General features: G+C 42.7%; 2 protein-coding genes across 3 annotated transcripts in view; both read left to right on the top strand.

The window, feature by feature from the left end:
- RETREG1 (reticulophagy regulator 1) overlaps window positions 1–3,066 on the top strand; it is a 130,185-nt gene extending 127,119 nt beyond the window's left edge. For both annotated transcript variants that reach the window (XM_047731877.1, XM_047731878.1), the window contains one exon: window positions 859–3,066. In XM_047731877.1, coding sequence (XP_047587833.1) covers window positions 859–1,352 — 494 coding nt within the window. In that variant the 3' untranslated portion in view covers window positions 1,353–3,066. The remainder of the gene's footprint in view (window positions 1–858) is intronic.
- An 8,011-nt stretch (window positions 3,067–11,077) lies between these two features.
- Window positions 11,078–24,846, top strand: ZNF622 (zinc finger protein 622). The gene is made up of 6 exons (XM_047731879.1): window positions 11,078–11,700; window positions 12,520–12,780; window positions 13,015–13,177; window positions 16,152–16,261; window positions 23,239–23,382; window positions 24,571–24,846. The coding sequence occupies exons 1-6, from the start codon at window positions 11,079–11,081 to the stop codon at window positions 24,696–24,698; spliced, it is 1,428 nt and encodes a 475-aa protein (XP_047587835.1). The 5' UTR covers window position 11,078; the 3' UTR covers window positions 24,699–24,846.
- Window positions 24,847–26,342: the final 1,496 nt, after the last annotated feature.

Raw genomic sequence — 26,342 nt, 5'->3', positions numbered from 1 at the left:
AGACTCTTTAAAATGGTTATCGGAGGGGAGGTGGTTGGGGTCAGAATAGGTGATAGGGATTAAGGAGAGACCTTGCGGGGAGCCTAGGTGGCTCAGTAGGTTAAAACCTCTGCCTTCGGCTCGGGTCATGATCTCAGGGTCCTGGGATCGAGCCCCACATCGGACTCTCTGCTCCACGGGGAGTCTGCTTCCTCCTCTCTCTGCCTGCCTCTCTGCCTACTTGTGATCTGTCTCTCTGTCAAAGAAATAAATAAAATCTTAAAAAAAAAAAAAAAAGGAGAGCACTTGTGATGAGCACCGGTGTTGTATGAAACTGTTTTCACTATATTATATACCTGAAATTAATACACTGTATGTTAATTCGCTAGGATTTAAATAAAAACTTAAAAAAAGTTTAGTCAAGCCTCAAGCTAACGTTAGGTTGAATATTAAGTCATTACAGAAAGTCTTTGGTGCTTAAGAGGAAAACTAAAGTAGCGGGTACATGCGGTATTTGTGTATTTGTAGAGTGGTAGTGTCCCAGATTTGAAAGGGATCTGGCATGTGGTTAAGTTGATTTAAGCTGAACCAGGAGGCTAGATGAATGTCAAGTTTGCTTGGAGGGTTTGGATTAAAATCAGATTATCGTTGGGGCGTGCGGGTGACTCAGGCGGTAAAGCGATCCCCGCACTAGGATCCCTGCTCAGTGGGGAGCCTGCTTCTCCCTCTCCTTCTGGTGCTCCCCGTGCTTGTGCTGTGTCAAATAAATAAATAAAATCTTTTAAAAAATAAAATAAAATCAGGTTATCGTTTAGATAGTTCTTTTGTTTCAAATTCATCGTGGTGCTCAAGCATGCACTTGTGTTACACATTCCACAGATCTTGACCGACCCAGCGAAGAAGTTTTCTCTCGAGACCTTTCCGATTTTCCATCTGTAGAAAACGGCATGGGAACAAATGATGAAGACGAGTTCAGCCTTGGCTTGCCCACTGAGCAAAGGAGAAAAAAGGAGCAGGTGGACGGCGGTCTCAGAGCGAGCAGAGAGAAGCAGTCAGCAGCTGGTCTCACCCTTCCTTTGAGCAGTGACCAAACCTTTCACTTGATGCGCAACCTGGCTGGGGATGCCATTACGGCCGCGGTGACAGCAGCCATCAAAGAGCAGTTAGAGGGCGCGCAGCAAGCACTTTCTCAGGCTGCCCCCAGCCTGGGTGACGACACAGACACTGAAGAAGGTGATGACTTTGAACTACTTGACCAGTCAGAGCTTGATCAAATTGAGAGTGAATTGGGACTTTCACAAGACCAAGAAGCAGAATCACAGCAAAATAAGAAGTCTTCCGGCTTCCTTTCAAATCTACTCGGAGGCCATTAGTCTGGGAATCAACCTGTTCAACACAGCACAGATAAAACTACCAAAAAATTTCAAACAAGCAAAAAAAGAAAAAAAAAAGGAAAAAAAATTTTTGAACTGTGCGCTTTACTGATAACTTCAGATTTTTTTTCTTATTTTCCCTTCTGCAGTGAAATTAATTGGATATCTATCAGCTGATACTGATATTTCCTATAGTTATTTTTATGTAATAAGCATGGAAATGAACTTTATATGCATAAATATACATACTGTGTTGTCAGAGATGAATATTAGAGGTTTTTAATGCAAAAACACCAAATTATTGCGATCCTCCTATAAGTATTCTTATTTTTTCTTTACAATTAATTTTTCAAGCATGCAAAAACAGTTCATTGTAACTCACTGAAATATTAACAATTAGTTGTGAATATAAGCAGTATCAACTCCTTTGTTACTGATACTTGGAAACAGTTAAAAAAATGTTGGTGATTCTGATGTAAAAAAACACAAATTATCAAAATATCTTTAGTTGAAGGACTTGGGAAATATTATCAAAATTAACTTCCTAGGAAAAATTTTAAAAATATATTTAACTACTTTGGATAAGCTGATACATTTCCATGTTATTTCTGCAGTTATAGACTTAGGCTTACCTGTAGTAAATGGCATGCTCCATGGACTGCCAGCTCTGGTCTTGGCAATGGGTGGTATCAACCCATAGAAGGCAAGTAATTCTATATCAAATAGACAGTGGTTTTGATGTAAACAGAGACTGGGCTGTGTTTTGTTATTCAATTGTCATATATTTGTAATAGAGATGTTGCAAAGTGTGGATCTCTTCTGCTTGCTCAGACCTAAGTTAAACCCTCGTCTTTCATATTATGTCATAAAAAAGTCTCTTCAAGTTGTGAAACTAGTTCCTGGTATGTTCTAGGAGTGATGTTGTCATCAGCAGTAGAGAAACAGTAACTTTTCATAGTCTGTATAGAGTCTCCTACAGGAGAGAAATTTGCTTGGCTTTAAGGTGTATTTATTTGCTATTGAAGTCAAAATATGTAATCTGTTTCTACTGGGAATTTAGAATGTATTTTTCCTTTATTTTAAATTTTTTAGATCACTTTCAAATAACCAAATTTGACTTAGGCTTTTAACAAAGGATTTAGAAGAAATCAAGCTAATTGTGTTTTTGTGATAGAAACTTAATAGTGTTGAGGGACCATGTCAGCCAACTACCAACAATCCCTTCAATCTTCAGGTACAGCTGGCATTTCTACAGATGCGTGCAGACATCTGAGACCCTCAGAAAGGAAGGATAATCCAAGAATATAGGAAATCTGTGGTCCCTTCCCTTCATTTTATTCCTTTTCTTGTATTTCTAAAGACTATAGGTAATCTGATGTTTTAATGTAGCATCTCTTATTTATTTTTTCTTTCTGAGGTATTAAAATATCTAGACTGAATTTTGCCAAATGTTAAAGGGAGAAAAGTTATTGAGGACTTTGAACACTTGCTTTTTGTGACTGACTATGCTTCTATGTCATTAGTGCCTCATGACTGTGTTTGATGTCCTTTATTGATACAAAGTGAGCCTGTGCCTTCATTATCTTGCCCATTTTGGTACAAAAACCTGGTGTTAGATCTATGAACTGTGTGGGTTAGGGAGGAATATACCCGAATCCTATTCAATACAAGTTTCTGGACATAAAGAAAAATACAGTCACATATTTATAAAATAGTTGTTGCCAGGATTCTTTTTTTTTTATGTGTTTATGTTTCTGCATTTAAAAAAATGTTCTTGGCCATAAAGTAAAAAAGTTTACAGGTGATTTCAATTTTTTCATTGAGGGGAAAACAAGAAGTTGATCCAAGTAACTAAAGAATGTGTTAAAATTCACTGGACAAGCTTACAAAAAGATAAAAGGGCTGGTGATATGAACAATAGAACTAGTATCACGTAATATAAACTATAAATTAAAAGTGGTTTGGGGATGGCAAGGTTGTTAGGGTAGAAAATGTGTTACTGCACTGGAGAAGACATACCAGCTCTCTATGGATAGCAGCATTATAACCATACATGTACTTAAATATTTATTCAAGAACGTATGTCATTACAAATTACATTATGCAATAACAGTACTCAAGTCAGACAAACAGGGATGCTGAGGATGGTGTGTGTGTGTGTGTTGGTGGATGTACTGTATTTAATTCTATTTCTGGTTTTAAGATATAATAACGATAAACCCCAATGACTTATCCAGTACAGAGGAGGGACTCTTCATCCCTTACCATGAGAATTTATGCATTTATTAAAGTGTGAAACATGGATTTTTTTTTTAATTGTAAAGGAGGTGTAGAAAATATTTTGCTCTCTTCCTTTAGAAAATGCTGAGCAAAACAAGATAATGGGAACAGCATATACTGAACATGTGTTTTGACCTGGAACAATAAAACAGAGCTCAAGAAGTTCAAGCTTGCTTTGGAAGGTCAATCCAGGCTTAAAATGGTGTTTATGTTCTCATCTGAATCATCATTGCTTTTTTCTTACCCTAAAAATCTTCACAAGTGATTTTTTAAAAACCACCCCCCATTCAGTAGAATATTAGGAAAACAAATATTTATAAGGCTTTGCAATTGGCAAACATCCTCAGCATATTTAGGCATCTTTTATATTTGAAATGTGCAACTTTTTTCCTCTAAAAAATAGTAAAATCCAGTATACTGCTGATTTTAGGCAAGAAGCAAATGTAAGCGAATTCTTATATTTAAGAAGAAAATAAGCATTTTCATTTTCTGTTTATAATTTAGGTTGATATAGTTCTTTGCACTGCTCCAGCTATGTTAGTTACAAGATAGGAAATTATTCTGAAAACCCTTCTTAAACGACCGTTGTCCCAGGTCATTTGTATCATGATGAAGTTAGAAAGTCTCAGAACTATATTTTTGTGTATTCCTCCATTTCCACTGCAGCATTTAAGTTAGGATGGGATGTCATAAATATGAGTTCTAGTTCTGGTGTTAGTATTATGGTCCCCTAAGATACAATGTTAAAGTCACATATCATCCATAAGCCTATCACTTCAGTTTCCCCAAACATAAAATTAGGAAGCTAATTATTCTCTCACACAGGGATGTTTTTAGAGTGAATGGAAAAAAGTGTCTGAAGCACTTTCAGGAGAAAAAAAAGGCTATAAATAACGAAGATAGTGATCATTCCTCCCTATCTGTGTTTCAACTAAGATATCTTTTCAAACATTAAAACAAAGTCGGTCAAAAAGTACCTGCTTATAAGAAAACTCTAAAGTTATTTCAGTGGAACTAGCACTATATTGGTTTCATAACCCAATAATGATGTGGAATAAAAAGATGAAAAGTGTTGCAAAAATGCCTATTTTTTTAGTTGACTCTGGACCATGTGTGAGGTTCCACACTAGCCATTTTTAATGGATCTAACACTGGCTGGAAGACTGCAAGTCAGTCACATAAAATCTGGACCTGTGTCCTTCACCTGTGACGTTGTTATAGCACCTGCACCTCATAGTGTGTAATTAAACATCTAAGACTGCAGTTGGCAAACTATGGCCTATGGGCCAAATCTGGCCTGCCACTCTTTTTGTATGGAATAGCAGCTAAACGATTTTTAAAAATTTTTAACTAGTTGAAAAAAAATCAGAAGAATAGTTCACGACATGTGTAAAATGTATGAAATTCAAAATTCACCCATAAAGTTTTGTTAGAACACAGACACACTCATTTATGTACTGTCTATGGCTGTTTTTATGTCAAAAAGTTGAAAGGTTGTGCAGACCATAGGCCTTTAAGGCCTAAAATATTTAATATCTTGCTCTTTATAGGAAAAGTTTGCCAACCATTAGTCTAATACATCAAAAACAGTTACAGTTAGAATCATGTGTAGTTCTCCTGACCCTATAATTAAGTAGTAGTAAGACTGTTTTTCAGAAGGACAGGGTTAAATAAATTATCCACAGTCACATAGCGAGTAAGGGGGAAAGCCAGCTTATCCCTATTCTCTTTCCAGTATGTCACATTATCTAATATTTTTTTTTGTTTTAAAATACATTAAGAATGATCATAATTTTAAATAGTTCAGAATTTTACTAAATGTTAAAGACTGGATTTATTTTTTTTCTTTTTTCAGAGAATCCAGAAACAGGCCAATCTGTTCTATTTTCAATGCTGTGAAGCCAGGTTTTCTCAATTCTTTACGAATACCTCAACTCTTTCTTAATTTAAGAACAGAAAACTCTGCATATCTAGATGCCCAAAGACCAAGAGTTAGTAAAATGTTTTAAAATTGTTTATTGAAAATCGTATTCTTTACTGGACTTTTTTTCATGAACACAGAATTCACAGAAGTTGTAAACCATTTAATAAATGTTTTTATAGCCTTTATTACCACCCAAAAGTTAATCTCAACCAACCCTTTTAAGTTTTCCTTTTAAAAACCAAGTTGCTACTGCAATACAGGTATGTAAAAAGTAGTAAACCCTACCACAAGAGACTGCTGTATATCAATACCAGTCTCCCAACTGACTTGAAGATGAGCTTATTTCCTCTTAAATTTTCTGGTAATCAAAAATCAACATCCCAACATCTTTCAGGATTGAAAAGGAACCATATCTTCATGGAGACTATCACTTTTACAGTGTGTAACATAACTTCAGTAGTTTGAAAATCATGTGAACTATCTTAAGGGCTATGTCACAGTATCCAGAAAAAAGTCAATTTTTAATATTTTCAAATCTAAATTTTCTATATGGGCAGTCTCAGTGTCAATTCCTCAGTAAAATGATTCACTTGGTAAGAAAAAATTTTTATAGCATCGTCAGCAGAGATCAGATACGTTGATATAACACTCTGAATATAACGCAGAGAAGCTTAACACAAGGTCCCTGGGTCAGTCATCTTGCATTCACCAAGGATCTATTGGCTACAGAGCTGCTCTTTTTTTTGCTATCCATTCCAGATTGCTGCTGGATCTCAAGGACCACTTCTATTCCTTATGCCCACATAAACTGAAACTCTTCTTGAGTTTCTACTGTTTACCAAATGAAGAATGAACAACAAATTACAAAATTCAACCCTTTACCCAATACCTTAATCCTCTCTAGTCTTATTTTGTCTTTACTTATATCCTATGCTTCAACACAAACTAGACTTCTTTTCTTCCTAAATATGTCCCTTAGTTCCCTCCCTCCGCCGTATGTCTTCTACCTTCCACCTCCCTCCGTCACTTGCAGATAAAGTCTGCCATCTTCTCCCTCCTTCACCACCACCCAGCTCCTTAATGAAAACTTTTCTAATCTACTTGGATAATATATCTCTATTCTAAATACCCACTACACCTTTATATTTTGTTGTACATGACCCAGTCTTTAATGTGTTTGTTGTATATTTCTTACCATTCCTATCAAATTATAAGAAACTCCTTGAGGGTAGGGATGTCTTAATTTAGAATTAGTAGAATATTTTAAAGGATAGTGTGATGTTGCAATTTGTAATAAAAATATACTTGGTCTTTGTCAATTCCTGGCACAGAGCTCACACAAAAAAAAAACCACGAAGTGTTGAGAGGATAACAGTGTTTTGGGTTATGTTAATAAGGTGACTTTTGGAAAGCCTGTAGATGACCTACTGATGAGAGCTGGTTGCCATGGGAACTAACCATGTGATTAGAGGGTTGCAATTTTCAGTCCTACCCCCTCACACCTCTGGGGAGGAGAAAGGAGCTGGAAGTTGAGTTCAATCATCAAAGATTTAATCAATCATGCCTTTGTAATGAAACTACCATAAAACCTCAAAAGGATGGGATTCCGAGAGCTTTTAGGTGAGTCAATCAGAACAATTCCCTGTGCCAGGTGGGTGGTGCACCCCCAAACTCCACGGGGACAGAAGCTCCTGTGTTTAGGGCCCTTCTGGACCTTACCCTAGTATCTCTTTATCTGGCTGTTCACCTGTATCATTTAATATCCTTTGTAATAAACCAGGAATCTAGTAAGTAAATTGTTTTCCTGAGTTCCATGAGCTACTCTCGCAAATTAATCAAGCCAGAGAGGGTTGACCAGCTTATAGCCAGTTGATCAGAAGCACAGGTAACAACCTGGACCTGCTATTGGCATCTGAAGTGGGGTCAGTCTTGTGGGACGGAGCCCTTAACCTGTGGGATCTGACGATGTCTCCAGGTACAGTGTTAGAGTTGAGCTGACTTGTAGGACTCCCAGCTGGTGTCTGAGAATTGCTTGGTGGTGTGGAAAAAACACACATATTGGAGATTGGTAGTATGGGGAAGAGGTAATGGGAGATACTGAAAGCCAGGCAAAGGACTTTCAACTTGGCATTCTCTGGGCAACAGACAACCATTCTTGAACATAAAGAGTGACATATGAGGAAAAATGGCTTAGGCAAATTAGTCTGATGATCTGTACATACTGTAGTGCAGACCAAGAAGACAGAGGAAGGCTAGCTAGAAGACTGCAGAGGAAGAGCAGTACACTAGTATGGAGGAAACAATGGCCCTGGGAAGAGGAAAAGTAAAGAGAGTTTTGAACTTTGAAGGGTTCAAAGATGCCGACATGGGAGGGTCATGAAAAATGGATTGAAGGAGGCAGGGAGGAAATAGCCACAACGAATGAACAGATGCTGGAAGAACCATATAATAAGAAAAAAGTAAAACTAAAATTTCTTTATATAGCCATCTTTTGCTTTACTTTTTAGAGAAGCTTGAAAATATACATTGTTTTTGCTTATGCCACTGATGACTAGTACTAAGTACATTTCTTAAAGTGGGTATTTCTCCAGAGGGCTTAGCTATTTTAGAAGATTCTGGTCACCTCAAAACTAAATTTTCTGGAATAAAAATCACCATCAGACAACTTCTGCAGTAAAAAATTCTTTTCAAATACTGAACGATTTATGTGCCAGCAACGTCCTGGCACTGGAGTACAGAACAATGAAAGGAGTCTGGTTTGCCCAGGATGGTTGGGTTTCCTGGGATATGGGACTTCAAGGGTTAAAACTGGGACATCAGTGACAAACAACAAATGCTAGTGGTAGCCAATCTCCCATAATGTTCTTCAGACACCCAACTCATGCCCCTAGGTAGTCCCCTCCCACATTAAATAGGTCTGACCCTTATAAATAACAGCACATTGTAGAAATGACTGTGACTTTCAAGGCTAGGTCATAAAAGACACAGTGGCTTTCACTTTGCTCCTTCTGGGAAAGCCAACTGCCATGTTATGAGGACAATTACGTGGCTCTATGGAACAGCCCACTTCGTGAGGAACCAAATCTCTTGCTATGAGCATGTCAGTGAGCCATCTTCCAAGCCATCCTCTAGCCAGTCGAACCTTCACACGACTTGAGTCCTGGTCCTCATGTTACTGCAAATTCTTGAGACCCTGAGCCACTCAAACTCCTGACTTACAGGAAGTGAGACACTCCAAGCTTCCTGTTATAAGCAGCTAGATTTGGGGGTAATTTGATATGGAGTAATAGAGCAAAGTTATGCTTAGTAAAGATTTAAGAGTTGGATGTAGGCAGTATTTCTGATAAGAGGGTATGGATAGGCCCTTCTTATAAAGGGATTTGGGCAGCAAAAAAAACCTTTTCAAACAGACGAAGGATTTCTTTTTTTTTTTTTAATATTTTATTTATTTATTTGACACAGAGAGAGAGATCACAAGTAGGCAGAGAGGCAGGCAGAGAGAGAGGGGGGAAGCAGGCTCCCCGCTGAGCAGAGAGCCCCATGCGGGGCTCGATCCCAGGACCCTGAGATCATGACCCCAGCTGAAGGCAGAGGCTCAACCCGCTGAGCCACCCAGGCGCCCCAGACGAAGGATTTCTTAAGACTTATATAGCAACGACATATGCTTCCTTGGCCTTGTTTAAAGGAACATCAAAAGGGTCTGAAATGTGACAAAAATGTGGCTGAAGTGGGGTGAGCAGAGTGGGGAAGGGGGTGTGGCAGGAGATCACAGGTAGGTGTAGGGGTGATGGCAGATCATACAGAGCCTTCTAGAATAAAGAGCAAGTATCTCAGTCTGTTCCTGCTGCTTTAACAAAATACCAGACCGGGTGTCTTATAAGCAACAAAATAAAGTCTCATACTTCTGGAGGCTGGAAGGCCAAGGTCAGGGTGCCAGCATGCTCGGGTGAGGGCCCCTCTTCCCACACACAGACTTCTCATTATAACCGCCGCTGGGCAGGGGGCACTCTCTTTTAGGAGAGCGCTAATCTCATCATGGGATCCCTGTCTTCAGTCCTAACCGCCTCCCACACTCCCCACATGGGCATTAGGTTTTCAACAGATGACTGAAGCCGGGGCGGGGTGGGGGGACACATACACACACACTCAGACCAAAAGAAGTAAGTGGGATCTGGGGAAGCCACTGGAGGCTTGTGAACAAGAGCAACGGGACTTGACCTACATATTAAAAAACGTCTCTGTGTTCTTGGGTGCCACGGGCCGCCTGGATTCTGAGCACGTAAAGTTCGATTCCTGACCAGGGCTGACAGGTTGGGCGAGGCCGTGCAGATGAGCCCAAGCCCTGCCTAAAACCCAACACTCACGCCTCCTCCACCGGCGCTGTTGCCTGCGAGGCCACGCAGTCGACCGCGCACCGGAAATGCGCGCTCCCCGCGCGACACACACCGAAGTCCCAAGATCAGGTACCAGCACGCGAGCGAAAAGTTTCTCATCATCTTCTGGACTGATACGTTCAAATGACAATATTTGTATATGTTGGGTTGGATAAAACACGTGTCTTGCCTCTTTCTTTTTGCATTTTTGAAAACGGGGCTGCTGCGCGACTGAGCAGGACCTCTGTGGCCCGAATTACCTGTCTCCAGCCAGCGGCGCGGCCGGGCTCCCAGCCGCCAACTTTTCATCCAAGCGTGTCGCGTGCGCCCCCTGCTGGAAGGGCTGCCCCGCAGAGACCGAGGCTCTAGCCCGGCCTCGCCGGCCTTCCTGCGAATTCCCGCAGCGCCCTGCCCGAGGCTCCGGTTCCCCGCGATTCCGGCCGGCCTGGCGGGCACTCGGATGGTCCGATCCGGGGGCTGAAGGGCGGGCCTGGCTCTCGCCACACCCGTTCACTAAGCTGCCGGAGCGCAGGGCTAGGTTCTCGGAGAGGCCCCGACCATCGCCTGGTCACCGGACACCTCCTCCGGGGCCTCCTTCTCCCGCGGAGCCGTCCCCTTGTCCTCCCCTTCCGCGCGTCATCCCACACCGCACAACCACCTGGGGCAGTAACCTGGTGGGCGCTGCGCCGAGTAAGCAACACCTTCCCCCAAGGACCCAATCAACACCCTCCTCCGGCTGGTCCAATCAAAACCCACCTCAGGCTGGTCCGGTCAACACCCACCTCAGGCTGGTCCAATCAACACCCGCCTCGGGCTGGCCCAGTCAACGCCCACCTCAAGCTCACTTTGATCAACACCCACCTCAGAACAACTCAGTCAACACCCACTTCAGGCCGACTGGGCGGGGCCTGGTTGGCCACAGGCCTTCCTTGGCCTTCCAGGGCCGGGGGCAGACGCAGCTGCAGATCGAGAGGCGGAACTTCCTGTCCAGCTGAGTGTGCCGGAAGTTCTCGCAGATCCAGCCTGGAAGGCGGCGTCCGGTCTGGTTTTTGTTGGGCTTTGAGGCGAGTAGAGGTTTGAGCGTCTGGTGGCGTTAAGACTGACGTCGCTAGAATTTTGCCCCTGCCGCCTCTTATTTCGGCCCTGGCGATGGCGACGTACACTTGCATTACCTGCCGGGTGGCGTTCGGCGACGCGGACGTGCAGCGGGCCCACTACAAGACGGATTGGCACCGCTACAACCTGAAGCGCAAGGTGGCCGACATGGCCCCGGTCACGGCCGAGGGTTTCCAGGAGCGCGTGCGGGCGCAGCGGGCCGTGACGGAGCAGGAGAGCAAGGGCACGGCCACCTACTGCACCGTCTGCAGTAAGAAGTTTGCCTCTTTCAACGCCTACGAAAACCACCTCAAGTCCCGGCGGCACGTGGAGCTGGAGAAGAAGGCCGTGCGCGCCGTGAATCGGAAAGTGGAGATGATGAACGAAAAGAACTTGGAGAAGGGGCTGGGCGTGGACAGCGTGGACAAGGATGCCATGAACGCGGCCATCCAGCAGGCCATCAAGGCCCAGCCGTCCCTGTCGCCCAAGAAGGCCCCCGCGGCGCCGGAGGAGTCGCCGCCCAGGAGTCCCGCGTCGCTGGCCCGTGCGGGACGTGCGGCTCACGAGCGGGACCCGGCCGAGAAGCCTCCCCGGCTCCAGTGGTTTGAGCAGCAGGCGAAGAAGTTTACAAAGCAGCAGCAGGAGGAGGAGAGTGAGGAGGACCTGGATGAAGAAGGTAATGGCCTCCCCGTTTCCAGATGTCCCATGTCTGGAACCCCCCCCCCCCCCAGGTTCCAGATGTATACTCGAAGTTGGAGGGGAGGAGGCGCCCGTTTTTTAAGTGAAAATGGCGAGTGCGGGCCGTTTTCGGTACTTTCTGAAGTGACTAGTCTGGCCATCGTCCCCACGGGGGATTTGTCTGCTTAGTTAACTGTTGTAGATTCAGGGCCCGAAACCCAACCTGGGGCGAGGGGGGGAGGAATAGGTTCTTACTTACAGTTACGGAATGAATCGATGGTTTCTGTTTTGAAAGAGGAGGCCTTTGACATACGCATCGGAGAGGACAGGTTACCGCCCACACCGACTTATGTAGGGTTTGTAATTCTGGGTTTCTAGTTTCCACGGCTTTGCGCTTAATTTAGTTGGTTAAAACACAAAGTGAAGGCTTCAGCGTGAGCTAGCTAAGCTGAAATGTGGAGCTGGGGCCAGCAACTGAGCCTCCTTGATTTTATGAGCTATTTATTCTTTCCTACCCTCTTCCTACCTCCAGTTATACTGACTGTGTTCATATAGGCTTAGGAAAGGACAAGACTCCCTCCAGTTTACTGTATGCAGGAAGAGAAAGATCAGGAAACTTTGAGCGATACAAGCTCGTCTGCGTAAATGGACCAGCTAAAATTGAGATCTTCAAAGAGGGTTTGCCCTTGGATGTAATTGGCATCCTGTCCCCCCAGATAAAAGACTGTACCATCTCATGTTTGTGAACCTTTGCAGTTTCTTCAATTGCAGTTACCACTTTCTTAAACTAATGGTTTTTCAAATCTCTGGCTTGAAGATTGGGAAGATATTGATTCTGAAGAAGAGTTGGAATATGAGGACGCCGACGCCACGGACGAAGCAGAGGAACCGGATGCAGAGGGGGAGGGGGCTGGGAGAGGCCCCTTCGTTGGTGCCATCCCCACAACAGACTGCTTATTTTGTTCCCATCATTCAAGCTCTCTTGTGAAGAATGTGGCTCATATGACTAAAGTCCACAGCTTCTTTATTCCTGATATAGAATATCTTTCAGATCTTAAGGGACTGATTAGATATTTGGGTAAGTACAATAGTTTTCCTTTTAATGAGGAAATACTACATTATTGGGGACAAGTTTTAAGGGAACATTCGTTTTTCGTTTCCCGTCCGTCTTTGATTTAATTATGTGCTTATTTTGTAAAGATCAGAAACTTAATGCATGTTTTTTGAATTGTGGCGATAAATTGTGAGCTTTAATCTGGCTGCAGATTATTTTTTGTCCTCTTACATTTTGTCCTTGAATTATTTTTTTCAGGAGAGAAAGTTGGTGTTGGGAAGATTTGCTTGTGGTGCAATGAGAAAGGGAAGTCCTTCTACTCCACGGAAGCCGTACAGGCACACATGAATGACAAAAGTCACTGTAAGCTCTTCGCAGATGGCGATGCTGCTTTGGAATTTGCAGACTTCTATGATTTTAGGTAAGTCTGTAGTTTGTAATGTGAAGCAAAGCGAGGTCATCACATTTGCATTGAATTGCTACTAGATGTCCCGCAGCCTGACACTTGTCCAGCACAGTACAATATACGCTTTATAACTTTTGTAACACTTCTGTGTGGGTAATTGTTCCCTCTCATTTTATGGATAAGAAACAGACTGGGAGTTGAGCACACACATTTAATAAAAGATAAGATGAAGAGACAATCTCAGGTCCACACTGAAGTTTGCCTGACTTTAAAACTTGTGTTTCTTTTTTTGTGGTTTAAATGGTTAGGAGCTCAGCTTTGCCTAACCCTGTGAACAGAGGGAGGAAATTAGATTTCATGTCTTGGTTTCCCTGAGAGTCCTTGAATCACAAACTGTCTCCCAAGGGAATGGAGGTGGTTGCTGAACTCAGCCAGTCCCTGGCATTTGATGGTGACATTATCCCATAGGTGGTTCACCCTTAACTAGAAAGTCGGATAATTCGTCCATGATGCAAGGAATCTGTGCCAGGCACTTTTGAACAGCTACTAGTATCGTAGTACCTTTGACCTAGCACTGGTCAAAGGTATGTATTTGTGTAGCACACAAGCAGTTGTGTGTAATTACTATGTCAAGCATGCATAGTCTCCAGATACATGTGTTCAGAAAAGTCCTAGTCTTTTTTGTTGTTGTTGCTTTGTTTTGTTTTGTTTTTTAAAGATTTTCTTTATTTATTTGACAGAGATCACAAGTAGGCAGAGAGAGGGGGGGGAAGCAGGCTCCCCGCTGAGCAGAGAGCCCAATGCGGGGCTCGATCCCAGGACCCTGGGATCATGACCTGAGCCGAAGGCAGAGCCTTTAACCCACTGAGCCACCCAGGCGCCCCAGTCCTAGTCTTTTAAATCATCCTTTTGCATGTTCCTCCTGATTTCTCATTCTTCTTTTGCATTGAGGAAAAGTTTTTCTTTTCAGCCATTTTGGTGTCTGGGTTGTGGCTTTAATTTGCATTTCCCTCATGATAATTAATGTAGCTGAAAACACTTTTATGTAACTGGTCATTTGGATATCTCTTATGAAGTGTTTGATCAAGTCTTTTGTCTGTTTCTTTATTGGGATTGGGTTATCTGTCTTAATGTTAACTTTTTAATGTATAATTCTCTAGTTATTTTCTGTGTATCATTGAGAACATTTCTAGGAACATAGAAATTCTTCTAGAATTGAACAGTCCAAAATGTCAAATGCTTGGTGTATTCATGCAGCTATGTAAATTAATTAGAAATTAAATTTAAAATTTAGAAATTCAGTACTTTAGTTGTATTACCTAGATTTCAGAGCTCAATGCTTAAAAGTACATATGACTAGTAGCTCCTATATTGGACACACAAGCATAGAAAGCTTCTGTGATCACAGAATTCTGTTGGACGGCACTGTTCTAGAACTTGTTTTTAGAATGGTTAAATTGAGTGCTGCATTTCCAGCTCCCCATTCTCCTCCTCTTCCTACCTGGCAACCCTCTTAGGGAGAAACAAATAGGTGAAAGAATGTAGTTATAGGTCATTTGCTCCGTCTTTTTCCTTTTTTTAAAGCACAATTTTATGTTAACAGCAAATTTGAGCAGGTTACAGAGATTTCTCATATCTCCCACATCCATACATACATGACCTCCCTCATTATGGACATCCCTCACTAGTGGTATATTTGTTGGAATTGATGAACATACATTAACACTCCATTATCATCAAGTGCATGGTTTATATTAGGGTTCACTGTTAGTGTTGTGCATTTAGTAGGTTTGGACAAATGCCTAATGACGCGTCTACCATTATAGCCTCGTACAGAGTAGTGTCACTGCCCTGAGTATGGAGTCCACCTGTTCTTCTCTCCTTGTCTTTTCAGACTGGCTTCTTTCACTTAGTAATAGGCATTAAAGTTTTCTCTGTGTCTTATCATGGCTTGATGGTTCATTTCTTTTGAGTAGGAATTCTGTTCCATTGTCCGGATACACCACAGTTGACCCCACTCACCTACTGAAGGATATTTTGGTGGCTTCCAGGTTTGGGCAGTTACGGATAAAGCTGCCATAACTATCAGTGTGCAGGTTTTTGTGTTGACCTGTTTTCAGCTTCTTTAGATGAATACCAAACAACCCAACTGCTGTATCCTGTGGTAAGAGTATGTTTGGTTTTCAAGAATGCCCAGCTGTCTTGCAAAACACCTGCACCGTTTTGTGGCCCATCTGTCTTGCAAAATGCCTGCACCATCCACCAAAATGCATATTGGCCATTTTAGTAAGTGTGTGGTGTTACCGCATTTGATTTTGCATTTCCCTGATGACATGATATGAAGCATCTTTTTACATGTTCATTTACAATCTGTGTATCTTAGTGAGGTGCCCAGTAAGGTCTTTGCCCCATTTTAAGATCTGGTTTATATTCTTCCTGGGTTTTAAGAGTTTTTTGTGTATTTTGAATAATGGTCCTTTATCAGATGTGCCTTCTGCAAATATTTTTTCCTAGTCTGTGGCTTCTGTTTTACACTTGATCTTAGCCAAAGGCCGAGAAGTGATATATGGCTTCTGTTTTTTTCATTTTAAGCAATGAGCAAAAGTTTTTTCATTTTAACGAAGTCCGGCTTATCAATTATTCCTTTCATGGATGGTGCCTTTGGTGGTATATGTAAAAAGTCCTCACCAAACCCATAAGTCATCTAGATTTTCTCCCATGTTATATTTTAGGCATTCTTTTAGTTTCGCATTTTACACGTAGGTCTGTGACCCATCCTGAGTTTACAGGTCACTTGCTTATTTTTATTACAGAGGGTGCCACCACGTTGGTTTTTCTCTAAACCTTTCAGCTTGTCATCCCTGCAGCTGTTTGCTTCCTGCTTTTTGATAACTAGTGGGTTTGCCATTTTGCAAATACAGTTTGTCTTTTAGTTATATTTGAGGTATTAGTCTTTTTATTAATGCCATTCTTCATGCCACTGTTACAGGAGTAGCTATCCAGATTACAAGGAAGGGGAGTACCCTGATGAGACCGAGTTGTGCTCAGAAAGGCTGTTAGGCTATGATGATGAAACCATGGAGCTGATTCTACCTTCTGGTAAGTGTATTTGTCAAAGATAAATAGCTTAGTGGCGATGGGATGATTAGAGGGGCATGTTCCATCAGTCCCCTTCCATTCTGAGGGAGGTGCTTGAACTTTAAATTTTATGTTCCCAGATACACAGTTAACTCTGAAGGTTGCCACTTAGCTCTATGTTAGCTGTTCTGTTGAAATTAAATCAGTGTCTTTGCTTACTTCTCTTAGGATTCCAAATGCTGTATCAGTCATTTCCTTTCAAATACATAGACATTTCCATTTGGCTCTTTATTATAATTATTGCCTCATTTAGGTTTTTCTTATAAATCATGGCCCTACTTTTTTTTTTCTTTTTTTTTCTTAACTATTTTTATTAACATATAATGTATTATTTGCCCCAGGGGTACAGGTCTGTGAATCATCAGGCTTACCCATTTCACAGCACTCACCATGGCACATACCCTCCCCAGTGTCCATAACCCAACCATCCTACCCCTGCCCCGCCCCCTAGCAACCCTCAGTTTGTTTTGTGAGCTTAAGAGTCTCTTACGGTTTGTCTCCCTCCCAATCACATCTTGTTTCATTTTTTTCTTCCCTACCCCCACGAACCCCAGCCCTTCCTCTCAAATTCCTCATATCAGAGAGATCATATGATACTTGTCTTTCTCTGGTTGACTTAACTTATTTCACTCAGCGTAATACCCTCTAGTTTCAGCCACATCGTCGCAAATGGCAAGATTTCATTTCTTTTGATGGCTGCAATGTATTCCCTTGTATATATGTACCACATCTTCTTTATCCATTCGTCTGTTGATGGACATCTAGGTACTTTCCACAGTTTGGCTGTTGTGGACCTTGCTGCTGTGAACATTCGGGTGCACATGCATGGCCCTACTCTTATTCTTTGCACTGATTCCTGTTTCCTCATGTTGCTCAGACTTCCAGCTGGTAGTCTGTCCCGGGAGTATCTGTTTGACAGTATGCGGTTGCCTATTTGTATTCTAATTATGGTAGGAAGGCTTGGAGTTTGAATTATGCCTGCTACTTTAGGGAACATTTAACTGATGTGGGAATTTATCCCAGGTATGATAAGGTGGGGGAAAAAACATGAATATGAGAAGCACCCCATATTGTTTACAGTGTTATGATGAGCTAATAAGAATGAGAGAAACTATGGAAGACACCTATGAGAAGGAAAGGGAATGGAACAGTAAAGATAGTAAGATCCTAATAGTAAGTGGTATTTGCTGAGCAGTTAGCATGGTAGCTGGGTATACTGTTTTATCTTTACAAGCCTGTGGGTTAGGTTCCATGTCCTTGTTTGACCTGTGAGCCAGTTGCAACTTAGATAGGTTGAATAATTGACCCAAGAGCATAGTCAGTGAATCCTTTTTCTCCACTTCCGTACCGTGCCATGGGAGATTTGCAGCAATGTTGGGAGCAGGAGTAGCTGTCCTGCTCATGGAAATGACTGTGATGAGGAAGCTGTCTTATATTATTGCTTTTCATGCAGAATATCACTGCTTAGATACAGACAACCCTCTTTAACTTGGAATAATTACCTTTTAAGGCTAAAGGAAGCTTTAAAGTATGACAGTAGAAGGAAAGGGCAGGCAGAAACTCTCTTGAAGATACAATTCTCCTTACAGTGATGAGAAAGGTAGCAGGAACAGTGTTGTGACCTGTGCCAGACACGTAGCAAAACAGGCCTAAATATATCACAGAAAACCTCTTGTAGTCTTTCTCTGGTGAAAATACCAATACATTACGGCAGAAAAAAAGCTTTGCATTGCCTTCAGCGTGTTCTGTATTAAAATGTGCACAACAATGAGTGAGCATGACCTATTTAAGAAATGCAGTGTATTGGGGAGAAATTTTCATCTAAACATAAAACTTTTGTAACTTAGGAGTTTTTGTTTGTTTGCTTTTGTGTGTGTACGTAGAAAACACATTTTCCTAGGATTTCCTAGGGTTATTGAGTTTTCTAAGATTAGCTAAGGCCCCAGATGGGCATCTTGTTAGGATACTCTCTTCCTCTCCCACATCAAAACAATTACTAAGTGCGAATCCTGAACAGCTTTTGAATATTTTTTTGTCTTCTCTCTAACACTTGTCTGTGTCACCATTACCGACATACGTCCATCTCCAGTCAATCCGGTTTCCACTCCATCACTCACTATTCCTTTTTTTTTTTTTTAATGTAAAGAACTCTCCTTCAGGTTATTTTATTTATTATATTTGCTAACAAAAATGAAATAACACACAAATACATAAATACACTTAACATTTCCCTATGCCATGATCTGCTGCTCCAGCTTCCTCTCCAGAGATAATGACTTTAAAAGATTTGGTGTATATTCTTCTGGTTATTTGCCTGTGTGCTTGCCCCATATATGTGTATGGTGTACATAACTGCACCTATAGAAATACGGAGATTTTTCATCACTCACTATTCTTCCTGAAACACACGCCAGTCTCTTTTCTTTTTTCTCCGGAATTCCTCCAGGGGGAGCCATTGCTTTTCCGGTAGGTTAGTTTCAGCGGCGGGTCTTCCCACACCACGGCCCCGACCTTGCTATTCCTTTACCCACCCCTGGCAGTTTCCTTCTGGGACTTTGCATGGCTCGTGCCTCTCTGTCTTACTGCTGCTCCTCCTTTAAGACTGGGTTCACTCTTCCATCAGCTTTTTCAACTCATGAGTATGGAGAGTCTCCTCTGCTCCCGGGACACTTGCCTATCTGTAGTACCGTTCCTCTCCTCCTCTCCTTTGTACTCGTTGGCCCGCTGGCCTGTCTTCCCCGTTACTTTTCAGAAACGGATTGCTTCTTTCATCTCAGCACAGGGCCTCAGGTAAATGTGTGGTGACTGAGTGATTGAGAAGTTGGAGGTGACTTTAAAAGGAAAGCAAGGTTGATCCCCTTGGGCCTGCCACAGACTTGAGGAGCAGAGCGGAAGAAACCACTGTGGGCTAGGAAGGGGCCCCAGGGGCTTGGAATCATTGGCCCGAAGCACTGGGGAGCAGTTTGCTTGTCTCCGCATTCTCGTGCAGTCAGGGGAGAAAGTGGCATGAGATTAATTGGAAGGTTTAATTTCCGTGGTTTTTAAAGCCTGGGTTTCCTTGCTAACTGCTGCCGGTCCACCTCCTGAGTCACATTATTTTAAAATATTAGATAATAAACCTCAGGACGGCTCTTTTATATTAGATTTGGAAGTAGTGAAGAATGGTAAGTAGTTTGGTATTACTCTGAAATACTGTACTTTTAGACAGACTCAGGAAAGACCTAACCAGCAGCCAGATACTACCTTTCCCCACAGGTTCTTAACCAGACCATACACCATACACTTTTTTTTTTTCTGTGAGTTTGTGCATTTTCCTGGGGTGAGGCCATAGTGATTAAGGTCAGCTGTGTGGGGTGGCTCAGTCAGTTCAGTGTCTGCCTTTGGCTCAGGTCAGGGTCTCCGGGTCCTGGGATTGAGGGCCCCAAATCGGACATCCTGCTCAGTGGGGAGTTTGCTTCTGCCTCTGCCTCTGTCCCTCCCCCTGCTTGTGAGTGCATATGCACCCTGTCTCTCTCTCAAAAAGAAAAAGTAAATCTTTAAAGTCACCTGTGTGTGCCATGCATTTTTATTTATTTATTTTATTTTATTTTATTTTTTTGCGGGGGGGCTGTGTGGGTAAGTACATTTTTTCTGGGGGAAATCGGAGGTTTTTCTTTTTTTCTTTTTTTTTTTTTTAAAGATTTTATTTATTTATTTGAGAGAGAGACAGTGAGAGAGAGCATGAGCGAGGAGAAGGTCAGAGAGAGAAGCGGACTCCCCGCGGAGCCGGGAGCCCATGCGGGACTCGATCCCGGGACTCCAGGATCATGACCTGAGCTGAAGGCAGTCGTCCAACCAACTGAGCCACCCAGGCGTCCAAATCTGAGGTTTTTCAAAAGCACCTCTCTGACCTGGAGAAGATTAAGAGCGACTAATAATATCTAAGTACACTACCGTCATTCACTACCTTCATGGATCTTCACAGATGATTGCGGAAACCTTTATAGAATTTGTTTAAATAATAACAAAACATAGCTTTCTCAGTGAATCAAAGACTGCTAATGTTCTGAAATTTCTTCCAGCTATACTGATACCTCTTTTTTTATATCACCCATACTTCTATCATCTTATCTTAAAAGCTAGTCATCCTTCAGTCAACCTTGATTATGATGAGACATGATGGTTTCTAGTCATTGGTTTTCTCTTACGTCTCAGTACTGGTTTGGGAGGTTTTCTAATGAACCAGGAGTTTGGGAGATCTCCGAATAAGCACTGTAAATACGGAGCGGTCTTAACAGTGGTGTATTCAATCACCTGCTTACGGCTTTGAGCAAATTTACCTTTCAGACACCTTTTCACTTATACTCAGTCACTTGACTGTGTTAGCATGATGTCGGCATGAAGCTAATTTGAGAAGGATTCTCGTGTGGATAGCTTGGTGACATTTAATCAGCCACACTTAGTAGGGTCTGCTTTCAACTGGTTTCAAAAGCAATAGTTGTGATGTTTTAAATCTAGTTATTTCAGATCAAATAGATGATCCCAGAGCCAGTGACAAAGAGCATCCGGTAGAGGGCACTGTGAGCATTTCTTGTGAAGCCTCCGTTCCTTGCGTTCACTTTTCGTGCTCTGCAGCTCCTGTGGAGTAAGTTGGTGTGAAAGACCCATCCGGTTAGCCGCTGAGTAGCCGGATGAAACTGGTGGTGGATCCACGAGAATGTATAGTCTTCGGAAAATTACAGTTGGAGATCATTGCTTTTCACTGTATAATAGCTTCGATTATAAGGCTGTTTGTTAAGAGTGGACAGTTTTTTTGTTGTTTTGTTTTTGTTTTTGTTTTTTTAAGAGTGGACAGTTTTTAAGAAGGAGCCAACATTTCACATGTGGTTATTGCTATGTTGAAAGGTAGATGGACAGATTGTGGCTTTACATAACTAAGACATACCCCATGTGTTACTTACTGGACAGTCACATTGTGTTCTAAAAATAATTTTCCTTGAGGAGGGCCTTCACATTGAGCTGTGCAAGCATGTTATTCTTGGGGCTTACTATTAGGGGTTCACTGTCATTGACACGGGGCAGGGCAGGGGTAGCTCTCAGCAGTGTGTGTTTGCAGTTCCCTTGCTGGCTGCAGAAACCTTGGCATTGAGTGACGAAACCTTTTCAAGGATTTTCCTCAATAATACGTATGTCCAAAGCTGCTTAAGACTATAAATACATCAGTTTAACTTTGTCCTAATGGTCAGCATTATCATGTAATGGTTTTGAGCATTGCAAACCTGGAGCATCCTGACCTATTATTATAAACAGAAAATGATACTAACTATGCTAGGGTCTCCTGCCACGGCCGCCCTCCTTACAGTTTGAGTCTGTATCTGTCAGCTGCTTCTTACTCATTTCTTGTGGTCTAGGAGCTTTGTCAACTCTAAGGCTGCCAGAAGAATCAGATTCAAGGAAACAGGTTTCATCCGTATTGTATCCAAAAACCAAATCATCCTTGAATTGAAAGGGGTTTTTTCGGACATCTCTTGCATCCTATCACAAAAACCAATCAACTGAAAGTAATTCCTTTCCCATGTCTGTGTAGCAAGCAAACTATTTCCTAGGTAGCTTGCCCCAGGTTTAAGGTCTTAAAATAACCTGATAACAGAATTTTTTTCTTGTAAATGGAAGGTCTAGATCCTAAAAGCAAAGATTTGCAGTATTTATAGTCTCCAGTTTATGGTCTTTCTACACAAAAGATTCTGAAAGAAATGGTTTTATATATGTAAGTGTAAAATCCTAGAAGCCGTACGCGTGGTTCTGTCTAGCCATAGTTCCTGTACTCATGCTCAGTGGAAATAGCTGTTTCACACCCGGTGTATAGATGCTGTTGTTGAATCGCTACATGTTTATTTCTGTCTGGGAAGGTATTTGATTGATATTCTTGTGAGAGAATCATATTTAGTGTTGTATTTCGATTACTCTTGGGTAATGCTGAGACCAGTGTGCCAGGACCACCTGGTGAGAGCCGCTGCTCTGACAGAGCCTGGAGTTTAGTCTTTGCTGAAACCTTCCCGCTTCCCCTCCACCTGCTGCAAAGCTGAGGCTTGGCACATTCTTCCTGTAAGGGGCTGGGTAGTCCGTAGTAATTCATTTCTGAAAGCATGATGGACTTGCGTAGTTCCACCAGATCATTCTAGATAAGCAAAAGCTGTAGAGGGAATTCAGCTTGACGATCCTTTAAAATTCTAGCTCACCAGGTGACTTCCATCCTGTAGAAGACAGCAGGGCAGGGTTTCTCAGTGTAGTGACCTTTTAGGCCAGGTCATTCTTCGTTGTGGAGGACTGTCCTGTGCGTTGTAGGATATTTGGTGATATCCTTGATCTCTGTCCGCCAGTTGCTGCTGGTGCCCCTCCAGGTGTAATACCAAAAATGTCTCCAGTCGGTGTCAAATGTCCCTGGAGGAAAGAATGATCCCTGTTTGAGAACCACCACTACAGAGAATTTAAGCAAAACAAAGGAGGATTGGTTTTTTACTTAGACCCAGACTGTGACTTTAAGATTTTAAGCATCAGGATTATTGTGTACTTTATCTTTGTGTTTAAAACAAAAACAAAAAACAGGTAATATCTCCTTCCTTGGGCCTGTTATCCACATTAGTAGGTGTTGCTGTGTGAATTTCTAGAGAGGCATATTGGATATAAGTAAGTACAAGATTCCGAGTATTTCATGTAACAATGCCTTGCCATTCTCTTTTTTAAAAGATCCTCTCTGCGTTTTGATTTTCTGTCTTTCATTTTTTACTATGCTACTTCATCTTTTTTCTTTTCAGCAGGTAGAGTGTTGCTTCTTCTAGCATATATCCATTTTCCAGCTAGATCCCCTTAAGAGTCTGATTGGGAAAGTCCTTGCTCTGTAGCTGTAGTTTGAAAAATTATCCAATTCAGCATTTCCATCTTGCTTTTTTGAAAAACAGGTGCCAGACTGGGTCACCGTTCCTTGATGAGATACTACAAACAGCGATTTGGCTTGTCAAGAGCTGTGTCTATTGCTAAGAATCGCAAGGCCGTGGGCCGGATACTCCAGCAGTACAGAGCCCTGGGATGGACAGGCAGCACAGGTGTGTTGATACCTACAGCCGTGGACCAGCCCAGGAACTCATAGTACAAGACGGGGTTTGGGCAAAGTCCTTTCCATTTATGTTGCCCTTAGGGATCCTCCCTAGAGGAAACTTAATTTCTTGGCCCTGGGGACTTTCCTTACTACTGGATACATTTATGGCAATAAGCCCAAAGCTCCATTACTTACAAACCTCATATTCCTGGCACAGTAATTTTCTAAAATGTCATAGAGATAATAGTTGCAGAAATAAGTACCGAGTTGTCAACAAAGGTTGGAATTAACTAGTGTCCTTGTGGCAAATAGCTTGAGCTATGGAGTCAGACATGACTTACTTGATACATGAAGTGTTCTTAAATGACGAGTGTGAGTAATTCAAGGCACCTAAGCCTCTGTTTCCTCATTTATAAAATTGAGATAATACCAGGACCTGCCTGGCAGAGTTGTGCGGGTAGACTGTTCTAGCACGTATGATCCAGTACACGGACATAATAAAGGCTGTCACTCCTTGTAGTTTTCCCATAAAAAATGTAATAAGAGTTGGAGGAATAAAACAGGCCCTTGAAATTGCTAAGTTCTGAAACCTCATCATTATCAAATTATTTAAATCTGTTCTGATGTGTCTGCTCTGTGCAGCTCAGTGCTAAGACCTTCGGGGAGAATGTCAGTCCACTAGAGGACAGTGGAGCAGACAAGGGAGAGCTCCCTCAGGATGTCATGGAAAGCCCTGGACAGATAAAATCCATGTTCAGTGCCACAGTGTTTATATATAAACACGTGGCCGCCTTCTCTGGCTGCCTAGGAGCTGAGAAGCCACTTAAATCTAGCGGACACTGACTTTGTCTTGCTCTCGTCAGGGACTATATCGTCTGACTCAATTTATGGTCTCTTCCTCTCTCTGTCACCTTTGATCAATGGAAAATTACTTTTGGGGTTTATAGACCCGTCCAGGTGAGGCTTCTCCCCAAGGAATGTGTGCAAGTACAGGTTGTTGTGCACAGTTCCGGGGCGCATGACCCCCACGCCCGTGCCACGGAGACCCCAGGTTAGCAGCTCTTCTTTAAATCTAAGAACCCAGAGACGCCCTCCCCTCCCAAACCAGCCTTGAGATTCTCTGTAAAGGTTGGATTTTGTTCTGATCACAAATAACAAACCTCTGCCTCACTGCTTGTCCCTTTCACCGCCGCAGGAGCGGCACTTGTGCACGAGCGGGACATGCAGTATGTCCAGAGGATGAAATCCAAGTGGCTGCTGAAGACGGGGATGAAGAACAACGCCACCAAGCAGATGCACTTCCGGCCCCAAGTGAGATTCTGAGGGTCTGCCAAGGATTGCGCGACCCGCCTCTTGCCCCATTGTCCTCGCCTGAGGACCAGTGGAAGCTGGATTGTAGGACAGACCCTTTTCGCTGCTCCTTCTCCTTGTACTTTATCTGTTCTGACCTAAGAATAAAAGTCAGAATCTCGGTGGCTTTTCAGTGTCATTTCTGGACAGGGTCTTAAAGGTTGTGTTTTCCCAACGAGAGTGCTGGGCCTGCTGGGCTCTGGGACCCAAACTGCCGCCCCGCAAGTGTGTCATTGCCGCAGCTTCTGACTGATTTCTGGCTGTCAGAATCACATGGGAAACTCAGGCGTGACTTGTCCACCCTGAACTTGGTCAAACCCTGCTCTGGCACCGGGACTACATGAAGGGGTGGGAAGCTACGGAGGAAGTTGAGTGTCACTCATCTGAATGTGCTGTGGCTCGTGAGGTGGCACAAGTCACTTTCACTAAGTCCAGGCAAAGGTAGGCAGCGCGCCGGCGGCTTGCCGGAAGGGTTCTGTATTTCTAAACGTGACCACACAAAGCACGACAGCTCTGTGCATTCCGACTCCGTTTCCAGGGCTGCCTGACTTCTCCAGGAGGTCACGCTCTAGGAAAGCCCGGGCTGCATGGAGAAATCACTTTCTGTGCTCTGGTTGACGGTCCCAGCTGAGGTCCCAGTCAGCAGCCAGCACCAACCGCCAGCATCCGAGGGCTCCGTCCGGCACACCCAGTCCAGTCAAATATTCAGACCCTGCAGTACCCACTGACAGCTGATGGCAACCATCTGGGAGATGCCAAGCCAAACCTACCCTGGTAAGACCTCCCAAAATTCGTGCCCCACAGGAACCATAAACATAAGAAAATTGTTGTTGTCTTGCACCCTTCTGTTGACCCAGCAGTGGTAAGTGGAGCGCCTCTCCATTACGCTGTCACGCGTTCTACATGACTTTGGATGTCCCCTTACCACCCAACGGTGGAGTTTTCTTGTCAATATGGCTTGAAGGGCAAGGACTTAATACCCATTGGATAACCGAATTTTTACAACACCCATGAGAAGTAAATACAATGTTAGTCCCATTTTACAGCTGAAGAATCTCAGGCCTGATAGCCCAAGGTCAGGCTGCTCTTAATCAGTTTTTGCTGCTGAAAAACGAAAGCTGTTCTGAATCATAGAATTTTATACTTTGGTGACGCACTGAACTGACTTCAGTAAACCCCACCTCTCTTCCCTCCCCTTTATGTGCTAGAACCTGGCTGCTCAGGAGAGTCTAATGGTGACTCGTCCATGGTACACATTCGTCATGGAAAGAGCATGGAAAAGCCCATTTCTGCACATTGTGTGTTGGTCCCTCTACTACTCTGCAAAGTCAAACCTTATCAGTTCCTTCAAAATACCTTATAATATTAAAAAGAAAAAAAGTTCTAATACAAACTATTTGCAGAGTAAACATGATGCATTTTTTTAGATGAAAAGAATAAATCTGTATTAATGTGTGCCTAAAACTATATTAAAAGCATTAACACGATACCCCAAACATCAACTCTGTGTTTCTTAAAGAAATCTACAATTTTGGTTGCATTGACTAAGACCTCTAAATCCTAGATTCAAGGCATTTGTTACAATTTATTTTTCCTCATGCTTTATTATTACTCACC

The sequence above is a fragment of the Lutra lutra genome, chromosome 5, assembly GCF_902655055.1.
Source record: "Lutra lutra chromosome 5, mLutLut1.2, whole genome shotgun sequence".
In the NCBI taxonomy this organism is placed as follows: Eukaryota; Metazoa; Chordata; class Mammalia; order Carnivora; family Mustelidae; genus Lutra; species Lutra lutra.
The sequence above is the reverse complement of the archived record's forward strand: the minus strand, read 5'-3'. Positions and strand labels throughout refer to the sequence as shown.

Excerpts from the sequence above, each read along its gene's own strand:
- ZNF622 (XM_047731879.1), top strand. The coding sequence starts at position 11,079 with ATGGCGACGTACACTTGCATTACCTGCCGGGTGGCGTTCGGCGACGCG. Across the intron at positions 16,262-23,238 it reads GGAGCTGATTCTACCTTCTG|GTGCCAGACTGGGTCACCGT; the intron begins GTAAGTGTATTT and ends TTTGAAAAACAG. Across the intron at positions 23,383-24,570 it reads GGGATGGACAGGCAGCACAG|GAGCGGCACTTGTGCACGAG; the intron begins GTGTGTTGATAC and ends TCACCGCCGCAG.